Source organism: Cydia amplana, chromosome 18 (genome assembly GCF_948474715.1).
Source record: "Cydia amplana chromosome 18, ilCydAmpl1.1, whole genome shotgun sequence".
Classification (NCBI taxonomy): Eukaryota; Metazoa; Arthropoda; class Insecta; order Lepidoptera; family Tortricidae; genus Cydia; species Cydia amplana.
Window position 1 is genome coordinate 7,569,618 of NC_086086.1, and position 12,315 is coordinate 7,581,932.

The 12,315-nt window shown below is 36.8% G+C and overlaps 1 protein-coding gene across 4 annotated transcripts in view; it reads left to right on the forward strand.

The window, feature by feature from the left end:
* The first annotated feature begins 838 nt into the window (after positions 1-838).
* The window catches only part of LOC134656393 (furin-like protease 1), a 357,707-nt gene continuing 346,230 nt past the window's right edge, over positions 839-12,315 (forward strand). For all 4 annotated transcript variants that reach the window (XR_010097514.1, XM_063511914.1, XM_063511915.1 and 1 more), the window contains exons 1-2: positions 839-955; positions 11,160-11,364. Coding sequence is in view for 3 of the 4 variants with exons in the window: in XM_063511914.1 (XP_063367984.1) it covers positions 11,224-11,364 (141 nt within the window). In the remaining variant the exon portion in view is untranslated. The remainder of the gene's footprint in view (positions 956-11,159; positions 11,365-12,315) is intronic.

Sequence of the window (12,315 nt, forward strand, 5' to 3'; positions counted from 1 at the left end):
AGAAGATTTTCATATACTAATAAATAAAATAAATGCCCTTTTATCTCTGTCCCTGTCTATTTTCTTTATTAAACTAGGTTGACCTTTTCGGAGAGTCGTTGTTTTACGTTGCCAGGTAATTAGGTTGCCTGATTGTGATTACTTGATTAGGCTAATTTCGGCTCGTTAAGACGTCGGCACACTCGTTAGTAGTAAATCCTAGACCTGGGGCCGTTTCTTAAAAGCTTGTAACTTGTAATACAAGTGGAACTCCCTTTCTAACAAAAGCTGTCAAAAAGTGACATCCGCTTGTATTACAAGTTACTAGCTTTTAAGAAACGGGCTCCTGGAGGCTTATCGAATTTTCTAAATCTTAACATTTATAGGTAATACACATTTATTCAGACATAAAAGCATTTTAAAGTGATACATCCTTCGTTACCGACAAGACCCACAGGATCGCAACTTATAGGTTGCAAACACAGGTTTACATTAAGTACCTATTAATTTATTTTATCACACATTTTCCACGAACAGTTTAGGAACTTCTCTTTCTTGACAAAACATTCCTACTTAATTTTTTTGTATTGGTCAAACCTACTAAAACATTGGATTTATTAAACATTTCAATCCAGGATAACAGGATTACAGTCTAATAACTTTTAAGCTTTGGTATTATTACACATTGTTGTCTAGTAAAATCATTGTTACAAAGCAATAATTTTTCTATCCCACAAAAAATAAAAAATAAACTAAAAAAATTTCGGAAATCGCGAATTTTCGAGGTAAATGGCAACACCGCGCCGTCTCGCCGAACCAATCGCGGTGAGCGACCGAGATCACAAGCCAGTCAGCATCACGTGTCGTGCGCGGCGGTCGTGTCGCTCCCGCTCGCAGCCCAATTCACGCGTCGCTTGACAGTTGTGCAAAATAATGAACCACAGTGACAGTGTACAGTGGAAAGCTCTATTTTAACGTGAGGATTTACCCATCTTTAAGGAGGAGTGCGATTTTAACGAGGGATGCGAGAGGTTAACGCTCTGCGCTCTCACCGACTATTGTCTAAGTGCCACGGAATCTTGGTCCTTCCCATCGAATTCCATAGCCCATCCGCTAGCGAAATCGTAACAAACATTATGTTTACATAGCGACGAAACGCAGATAAGATTGGCTTTTAAAAACGTAAACGTCATTTCGGTAAGTGATGTTTTTCTGAGCAAAATTGCACTAAACATAACTGTAAACGCAAAACGTTTGTCTGATGTGATCTACTTCGGGGTTATTTTAAAAGACTGCAATTTTTTTACTGGGTTACCAGAGGGCATTGAATCGCGTTTTTCAAACCACCGTTTATAATAAATGGTTTATTAATTAAATGAACACTTAAGACACGCGACCTTATCAGGCTGTTATCAATCGTTTATAAATAAACAAGTTTTCTTAATAGTAAATTATCTCTAGTTAATTGTATTCTGTGATAGGTACCTATGTGTTTTACCTTATTCTAATTCACATACTCGTACTGTGTTTACTAGTCAGTATATTTTATAAAATATCGTAATTTAGGTTCTGCAAAATGCAATGCTTGGTTATTAATAGTGTTTTTTTTATTACGAATGCTATGTTGACGTAAACATACATATGTAGGTACTTACACTACAATGTACATAATATACAGACATATATACCTACTCTACTACCTCTAATCTTGAGATATAGTTAGAATAGTCAGATAGAGATAATAAATTATTAAGTTCAATGTACCTTCACGGACATGGACGTGTTATCGACACTATTGCACTATTGATATTGACGGTTGAAAATTGAAATAGGTACTCATATGAAAGCCTGATTTATTTAGAGTTATGAAACAATTACAAAAAAGCGGCCAAGTGCGAGTCGGACTCGCCCATGAAGGGTTCCGTATTTAGGCGATTTATGACGTATTAAAAAAAAACTACTTGCTAGATCTCGTTCAAACCAATTTTCGGTGGAAGTTTACATGGTAATGTACATCATATATTTTTTTTAGTTTTATCATTCTCTTATTTTAGAAGTTACAGGGGGGGGGGGACACACATTTTACCACTTTGGAAGTGTCTCTCGCGCAAACTATTCAGTTTAGAAAAAAATGATATTAGAAACCTCAATATCATTTTTAAAGACCTATCCATAGATTATTATTATTTATGGGTACCAGGGCACTCCGACATTAACGGAAACGAAGAAGCGGATGAACTTGCTAGGAAGGGCGCAGACACACCCCTGGTCGGCCCAGAACCGTTTTGTGGAATCACAAAACGGGACGCATATTCTCTGCTCAACAACATGGAAAAAGCGAGAGCAATCGATTGGTGGAAGTTCGTCAGAGGACAAGAACACTCGAAAGCTCTAATCAAAGGGTTCAACAGCAAAACTGCTAAGGAGCTTCTAGGGCTCAAAAGACACAAAACTTGCGCGGTGACTAGAATTTTGACTGGACACTGCAAGTTGAACAAACACATGTTCCGAATAGGGAAAAAACAAGATGCGACATGCAGGTTCTGTCAGGAGTCAGAGGAGACTGCTATGCACATTCTCTGTTCCTGCGGACCACTAATGTCCAAAAGAAGTACCTACCTAGGGCGACACATACTGGAACCCTATGAGGTACAGAGCATTACGGCCCAAAGAATCTGGAGCTTCCTGGATTCAACGGGCATCAGTAGTGAACTTTAAAGGGCTGTCACAATAGATCATAGCTTGGTCGAAGCGACACTCAAAGGCCCACAAAACCCCAATAATAAATCCATAGATACCCCACACGTATGGGTTTGATGAAAAAAAAATTTTTGAGTTTCAGTTCGAAGTATGGGGAACCCCAAAAATTTATTGTTTTTTTTCTATTTTTGTGTGAAAATCTTAATGCGGTTCACAGAATACATCTACTTACCAAGTTTTAACAGTATAGTTCTTATAGTTTCGGAGAAAAGTGGCTGTGACATACGGACGGACAGACAGACGGACAGACGGACAGACAGACAGACATGACGAATCTATAAGGGTTCCGTTTTTTGCCATTTGGCTACGGAACCCTAAAAAGTACACAATGTTGCCATTATTGATTCAAAAATAATTTAAATAATTTACTTTTTTCTAAAAATCCGGATGGACTCTGCAAAAAATTGGACCTAAATAATTATTTAGTAATAAATTGGTTGTCTTTAATTTAGACTACAATTTGTAAATGTACTCAATTAAAATACCCAAAAGAATTGTCAGCAAAAAATGAAATTTCGTAGTGAGAGAACGTTGTTTTATCGACTGTGGATAAATGTTTTTTACATAACATTTCCAACAATTATATATTATACCTGTGAGTAAGGTAACACATTTTTTTAAATAATTTAGTTTCATATATTGTTAAAAATGATTAAAGTAATACTTACGAGTTTCAAACAAGGACAATGACATTTCGATATTAATACAATCTTCGTGTATATTAGGTTCTAGCTATATTAGGTTCCAAAAGAAATATCCAGATTCATTTTTGCAGTTTTGAATTTGGAACCTTTTTTTATTCCATCATAGGTAGTTCTCGATAGCGATTTGATTTTGTTCCTTTAAAAGGACATCGGGAGTAAGGAGGATGTAACGCAATATTTGGAAATAAGTACCTACTTTCTTGAAAACATTGAGTTATATAATTACTACGTACCTAGTATTCCTAGTAATGAATAATACCTATTTAATTGGCTCAATGCGTGAAAATGATTCTGAAAAGGTCGATGAAATTCTAAAAAGAGAGATTTACACGAGCGGAAAATTTCCTTCTTGTGTTTTTTTTCTTACCTTTTATGAAAAGCGAGCGTCTATAATTTACCTATACACCTAAAAGTAGGTATTTATACTTTGAAACTTTAAACGATCACGTCTTGTAGGATCATATAAAATACCTAGTTGAACAACGAACAAATATTGAATCTAACTACAACTGTACCTACAGGTTTATAGCTAGAAAGCATCAGTAGATACGTACTTCAACGATACAATGAAATAGGTATATTTAGCTCATCATTTAGCATCAGGTATCAAAGCTGGTTACTAGAACTCCAAATCCTACCTAATGCCAGAAGTTTGTAATGTTTCCGTGCCCAGATGTTAACGGTGATGTATATTGCTCGCAAATAATTTGTTTATGTCTGCGTGTGGGTTATTGTGTAGGCACATAATAAAAACTATGACATCAAGTCGCCGACAAATTGACTTGCTGTTCACTTTGTAACTGTAACCAAGTCATTAGGAAACTAGGCTATTACCTACCAGCGGGCGTTGGTAAACAAATAATCGATAGCGCAGCACTTACCTATTTACTCATTTTATTGCCACGTTTACATTAATTGGAACCAATTTTAAAGTAATTGCCTGCACAGTTACAAGTGAAAAGTACCTAGTTGTTTACATTATATTGGATATGAGTGATACTGTAAATGATTAGTAAGAGATCCGTTGCCGTATCACTTCACTAACTGTTGACGCCACTTGACAAGCGACAAGATAGTTATTAACGTTAGTCGATAACAGAGGGTCTACCACCAACATCGATAAATAGAAAAACGATATCTGCCTCTTTGTCACCCGAATATGTAAGAGCGATAGAGAGGCAGATAACGATTTTAGATTTTTCGATGTGGGCAATTAGGCTCTCTTTTATATGTAGATGCTTATCTTATTATACATACTTCTAGTCACTTGCACTAACAGTACCATTCATACGATACGGAGCACCAACATCTAAGTTTACTTATTTGCTAAACAGAAAGTAAGTATGTACATAACATTAGTCACTAAGCTTATGTAAACCCAGCATTAGTAAACATATAATTAGAAATACAAATTTTAGTGGCGCGAATAAATCTTCCTAGGGACTTCCCAACGGTAGTACCTAATATAAATATGCGATGTGCATATAATTATTTAAGTCGTATAACAATGAAAATTTTGTATGTGTACCTATATTTCTATCTTTCTATACCACAATGGAAGTGAAAGTAGACAGAAGCAGGAAAGATGGAAGCCAGGAAAACTTACATATACACTCAACAAAACTATTAGCTTGCATACATATTGTTGGCCGACTTAACCAAGAAATGTCCATCGTATCAGAAAACCCAGGAAAGAGATAAGAAGATAACCTTCAGAAGCCAAGCTTCTAAAGGTCTGTTAAAAAGATAACGGTTTTTTCCTTTGCGTATAAATAAGACGCCGACGTACCTAAACGCATGACAGTCTTTTCCGCTCGGCGAGACTAATTGAAATAAAAATAATTACATGATGCAAAAAATGCGCGCAAAAAGTAGTCCTGACAAGCCTTTAGCTGACCATTTGTAGACCTTCTGTCGTTACAGTATGGCTTATGAATGCTCAATTAACAGTATCGTCGATGGTGTCAGTAAAACATTAGAAAACACATCTATTTGATCCAATGAATACTTTTACTTAAAAATATCGATAAATTTGATATTCTGAGGAAATCACTAGTTGAACTTCGCATACCTAAAAATAATCGCTAACATTTAGTAACCTCTTTATTTTACCGAGTTGTAGAAATAACTACATTGCATTTCCCTTCTCGTTGTTTTCTATTGTCGCAGTCATGACTTGCATGAGCTACACTACACAGTCATAAAAATGTATACACCTAATTCCGACGGCGTAAGGTGAAAACGAGTATACATATTTATGATTTCTCGACTGAACTTAACTGCACGTGGTACCAGAACTTATCGCAACTTCTCTGCATATATCTAACCGCAAAGTGCAAACTATCTGTGGGGCTCGACTTTCAAGGCAACATTTTGTAAGTATAGAAAGTACTAGTATTTAGTTACTTACCTTTATATAAATACTAGTTAAGGACCAATTTGGTAGTGAGTAGACCATTTTTTAAGAGCGAAAAATACAACTACCTAAGCACAAATATTTGGGATAGGTATGAACTGTAAGGCATAATGATGTATATCTTGGCCTACGTTTAAAATAAGTCGATGAATTTCCAGTTACTTGTTTAAAATAAAATATCGATATTGTTTTTTTTTCGTATGCAATAACAACCAATTAGTTCGCAGCGGAGTTGAAATACTTCACTCTAACCATTTGCACTTTAAAACTTGATGTTTAACTCAAAGCCAGTAATAAAATAACTGGGACGGACCATCCTTTGCTAATCTTGGCACACAAAAGTCATACAAACAGCTAAATTTCAGACGAATCATGCAAAATGATTTGCATATTTAGCCAGAAAAGGCTGCATCTTAGTTCGCTGTAAAGACTCGAGTCCTTCGAGTCCTCTGCTTTAAGACTCGACTGTTGAAACTCGAGTTTGTTTCAACTTGTTCGAGACCCAAGTTTTTTGTAGACATTTTAAGAGAACACTCTTAGAAAAAATGTCTCGGCGTTATGTAAAATTTATGGGTTAGGTACATCATACAATACCGATTCTTTTCTTTACTGCTACTAGTATTTAGGATAAAAACCTACAAAAATGTTGACGGGGCCTTATTCGGAGGTTTGAGTCTCTTTGAGTTTCGTTTAATAAAGACTCAAGAACTCGACTCGGGACTTTTGGATGTTTTTTTAATGCAGAGACTCGTAAAAACTAATTGAGATCTTCATATTTAGACTCCAAAGTCTCGAGTTCCTACCAACACTCGTTGTGAGTTATCGATGCTTTTGAAAGCACCATCTTCACTGTTAGCTGACGTTTCTTGAACCTTATTTGTATAGATATAAGGCCCTCCGGTGGTCAGTTAAGGGTCAGGTTATGAGTGGCGCATCGATGGATGTGATTAATAGTACTGGGGTTGCCAAGTGGTGTTCGCAGTCCTCGGCGGATACTTGACCCAATTATTTAGACTGTTGTCGATATTGGCAAGCTCGCGAAATATTTGCTGATTTTTCTAGGTCACAGTCGATCGATGGTAAACTTAGATGCATTTTGCATTGGAATTAGGTCAATTAGCGGGACGGGGTCGATAAAAAAATGTGTAGTTTTTTGGAGAACGCACCTCACTAGTGACGCTTGTTACGATGTAAGGCCTAATCGAAATGTTAGAAGTAAATCAAGGCTTCGTAATGTTATTATAACCAAATGGCAATAAATCAGCGAAATTATTTGACGTTATCGGGTTTTAAAGCTTCATTCATTTTGATATTTGACATTTATTGCAATGATATTTAAATTAAATTAAATAATAGGTAGTTTATTTCAGGCATGCTGACCCATGTATGTGAAATAATAACGCAACAGACATAAAAAATAATGTTAAAACGTACAACTTTATTAAAAAAACCGGCCAAGTGCGAGTCGGACTCGCGCATGGAGGGTTCCGCACCATCAACAAAAAATAGAGTAAAACAAGCAAAAAAAACAACCAAAAAAAAACGGTCACCCATCCAAGTACTGACCCCGCCCGACGTTGCTTAACGTCGGTCAAAAATCACGTTAGTTGTATGGGAGCCCCACTTAAATCTTTATTTAATCTGTTTTTAGTATTTGTTGTTATAGCGGCAACAGAAATACATCATCTGTGAAAATTTCAACTGTCTAGCTATCACGGTTCGTGAGATACAGCCTGGTGACAGACGGACGGACGGACGGACAGCGGAGTCTTAGTCCCGTCCCGTTTTTACCCTTTGGGTACGGAACCCTAAAAATAACATGAAATAAGACTATTACATGCGATCGATTGTTTCCATACTATTCCATAGTTTTCATATTAAACTATTTTATCATCTATTTATCATGATAAAATATCATCGGTTGTTCTTTAGTTTTCATAATAAACACATACCCATAAGAATTTGTCAAATATGCATGGCGAAGTGTATTACCTACTCGTAAATAACACGGCAAAATTAGTAGTGATAATGATAATATAAAAAGTGTAGTAGCAAATATTGACACTGCTTTCCAAGCTTTTTCGTGGAGGAAAAATACGTTTTCACCTCAGCAGCTCGAACAAGGGTACTTTGCTACTTAAAAACAGTGAGCAAAATCGCATTTTGCTCATTTTGTCTCACTCAGTGAGCAAAATGCGATTTTGCTCACTGTTTTTAAGTAGCAAAGTACCCTTGTTCGAGCTGCTGAGGTGAAAATTTAATTGTTGGTATATCTTAAGAAAACATGAGTGAATAGAGGTAAGTGATGAAGAAGGAATACATTTTTCGGGTTCTCTAATATGTTCTCACTGCTGAGGTTAAAAATGTTGTGTACTACACGAGATCAAAGTTATTTACATCTCGTGCGCTTTTGAGTCTCTTACTACGCTCAAAATTCTAAATATTATAGAATCTTTCGCTTGCACGGGACTCAAAATAAGCACTCGAAGAAATATCAAACTTTGATCTCTTGTTGTACAAATATGAAATAACTATTAATTATCTTAATCTTTAAGACGTAAAATGAAAACGTAGCTTTCCATTATTCAAGTATTTTAAATATAAAAGCTACTATCTTGGCAGTAGACATTTTGCCGAGACGACAAATTAAAGTGTCCAAATTAGGGCATCGCGCGGTTTTAAAACATGTTTAGGGAAATCCATCATTATAAAGTTAATAAGATAAAGTAAGTTTTTTCTTTAATATGAGAAGATGAGGTACTAACTTAAACAAGTCGATTTAACGGGTATCTACAAATGGAAGGCATATATTTTAGATTAAGACAAATTGCATCTTTGCGCTGATTTTGTAATGGCGCCCTTAATGAAGGAATGTCTGAATCGTGGAAAGCCGTAAATCTTATTTGTGTTTCCACATCGCATTAAAACCCGCGGAATTCACATCAATAATGATCGTAAAATCTTAATTGATGGTTTTAAATGCCCTTATTTCTTTGCGTATTGGCACGGATATTTTAATGGCATGTTAAGCAAGTCGCCACTGTCATTGTTAGGGAAGGACCAAGATTTTAGTTCCCTTTCACGCCGACGTTATTGACTGTTTGTTCTTCATCGTTTTGCACGAGCGTGGTCTAATCACATGATAAACGATAAATAATGCAGTCGTCATGTTCTTTTAATATCGTCAGACGCGCCGACAGCTTATCTTGCCGTTATCATGCGATAAGCGCGACTGTGTTGTGTCTGTCACTTTCCGAGCATAGGCGAGTATTTGCCGCACGCAAACTAATATTATGTGTCTTGAGTTACGCAAGTTTATTGCCGCTGAAGATATAACTCGTAAATTAGTTCCCTTGTGGCAAACTTTCGTCAATATTCTTAAAGCGATAGAATCCAGCAAACAACAAAGTTTTATCCAATTCTCTGATTTAAAGGTCAAATACGCGAGTGTGCATGTAGAACCAGAGATGTGAAAAATACTTTATAAAAAGTATTTAAATACAAAATACAAATACTTCCTTGATATACTATTTCAAATGCAAAATACAAAATAGTTTTTGAATTTGTATTTCAAATACAAAATACAAAATAGGTATTTTCAAAATACTTTTTAAAAATACAAATACTTTGCGATAAAAGGTACTCTGAATCAGGGATGTTGCGAACATCCGCATCCGCGGAACTTCCGCATTATTTTCAACATCCGCATCCGCATCCGCATAAAATCGATGCGGAGCTTATGCGGATGCGGATGTCGAACAAGTCGGTACAGGAACGTCTTAGCGGCGGCGTAAGTGCTAGGTAATTTCGTCATTACCTATAACGAAATCGTCTAGATCCAGAAAAGTCGGCGAAGTTACTGTTTATTAAATATAACGCACCTATATTCTTGCTCATATACTAAAAGTTTCGTTTTTTTTTAATAAAAATATACTAAAAATAAGCAGCAAAGCAGTGGTGGCCGAGTGGATATGACGTCCGACTTTCAATCCGGAGGTCGCGGGTTCAAATCCTGGCTCGTACCAATGAGTTTTTCGGAACTTATGTACGAAATATCATTTGATATTTACGACTAGCTTGTCGGTGAAGGAAAACATCGTGAGGAAACCTGCATACATCTGCGAAGAAATTCAAAGGTGTATGTAAAGTCCCCAATCCGCATTGGGCTAGCGTGGGGACTATAGCCCAAGCCCTCTCGCGCATGAGAGGAGGCCTGTGCCCAGCAGTGGGACGTATATAGGCTCAAATTATTATTATTATTATTTATACTAAAAATGTAATATTTGACGTTTTCTAAGTACCTAATCTTGACATCCGCATCCGCGGATGTGAGCCTTTGAATATCCGCATCCGCATCCGCGGATGTCAAAAAATCTGCATCCGCAACATCCCTGCTCTGAATAGTGAATACCTAGTCTGAATTAAAAAGTATTACTCAGAATATCCGAATTGAAAAGACTCTCTTCATTCTTTGAAAACAGTGTGTCTATCTAAAGTGCAAATTTCTAGTTGTTTGCTCACATTAACCGGAAGGATGGATGGATGATGGTTTATAACGGACAATTTTTAAAAGCATTAATTTAGATTTGTAATGTTTTACAGCTAGTATAATGCCTCTCGTTAGTGTGATGAAAACGTCTCGTTTGTGCAGAAAAGTTTCATCAGGGCAGAAAAGTTTGTTCTCCTCTCGTACCTTGAAACCCTCGCAACACTCAAGATTCCACTTTTTTAACCACTCGCTACGCTTGTGGTCATGTGCGACGTTACTAAACAGATTCAACAGTATGAGAGAGTTGCCAGGATTGTAACATCAGAAGAGATTGTAACTCCTACCTACATTACCTACTATAAAGTATTTTGTATTTTGAAAATAGAAAATAGGTCCCAAAAACTATTTCAAATAAAATACAAAATAGTTTTCTTCAAAAGGTATTTAAATATAAAATACAAAATAGGTATTTTGCATTTAGTATTTGCATTTTAAATACAAGTATTTCAAATAAGTCACATCTCTGTGTAGAACCACATATTTGATTCTCAAGTAATAAATAGGTTCCTGTCGATTGTCAATACGACTGTCAATTAGAAGCGGGTAATTCCCATAGCGTTAAAATAACATTTGACATTCCTATTTGTTTGAAAATAAATGCGACACAAATATAAAGAAACTTCGATAAAAACTGCCCAGCTTACGAAAAGCAATTTTAACGCTGTGCGATTTTGTGCGTTGTTTTGACAACCGGCCAATACCTTTAACCTGAGATTATCGCACATGTTTGATCTCCCTCCTTTCTTTACAGCTTGAATACCTTCTATAAACTTAAACTCTGTGTGTGCCATGCTGATAAGTACTAGATAAGTGCTATGTGGTGCGTGCTGGTGCTATCTCTGTGGGTGGTGGGCGCGGCGGCGCACTACACCCCGACCTGGGCGGTGCACGTGCCCGGGGGGCCCGCCGCCGCCGACGCCGTGGCCAGGGACCATGGCTTCGTCAATCTTGGAGAGGTAAGTGCTTTTACAATAACTTTAACCCTTTGACCGCCAAAGACATCAACTGACGCGCGCGGCCAGGACCCAATATCAACCTTCTACCAATGCGACAAGGTTCATGATTACGCGTCGCACACGGTAGACGTGGCTTTCAAAGGATTTAGTCCGTTTTTGTAATTCTGGCTAAATGACTCTTAAAAAGTATGTCAAGGATTCTCATGACCCCCTTAAGCGAAGGCCTTACCTAATTATTTTTTAAGTCGAAATACTTTGAGAGCGTTAAAATATTACCCCATAAAATAAGACCGTATGTAAGATTCGATACCATGTAGCCTTAGTAAGCCAGTTATTTGGGTTCTATGGGACGGCTTTAAACTATGAATGACTCTTACAGTATTTTACCATTTTGGCCTAAGAATGTTCATAAGACAATTGACTCAAGAATCTTTATGGTCCGATTTAAGTTGCGCTGTGTAGAGCATACGTACGTACTTACTTACGTAGAGGACGCTTAATCTTTTACCATAAAATAAGGCCATATGTGAGAATCAACACTACGTAGCCATAATAAACCAGGAGGGTCTTCTTTAGTAAGTGTTGACTTTAAGCAGCTTGTGATGTGTCATATATGTAGTAGAATACCGGCTCACTTACCAATTTAGAAGAGATGCGTTTGAGAGAGATTGTCAGACTAAAAACTGTGTTAAATTATATCGCGGTAGACCCGATTGTGTAATTAAATATGTAATTAAATAAAAACTGTGTGCCTAATAACGTTCGCTAAAATTTTATTGTATGGGATGTTATTATTTATCTGCTGAGATTCGTGAGTCAGTATAATTCATCATACTAAGGAACTAGGAGAATATAGTTTGCGTGTGATGTTTCTAAATAAATTACTCGAATGACAAGAGGCCAGGAAACACCGACAGCGGAAGTGAGTTCCACGATCTAGCCGTGCGGCGC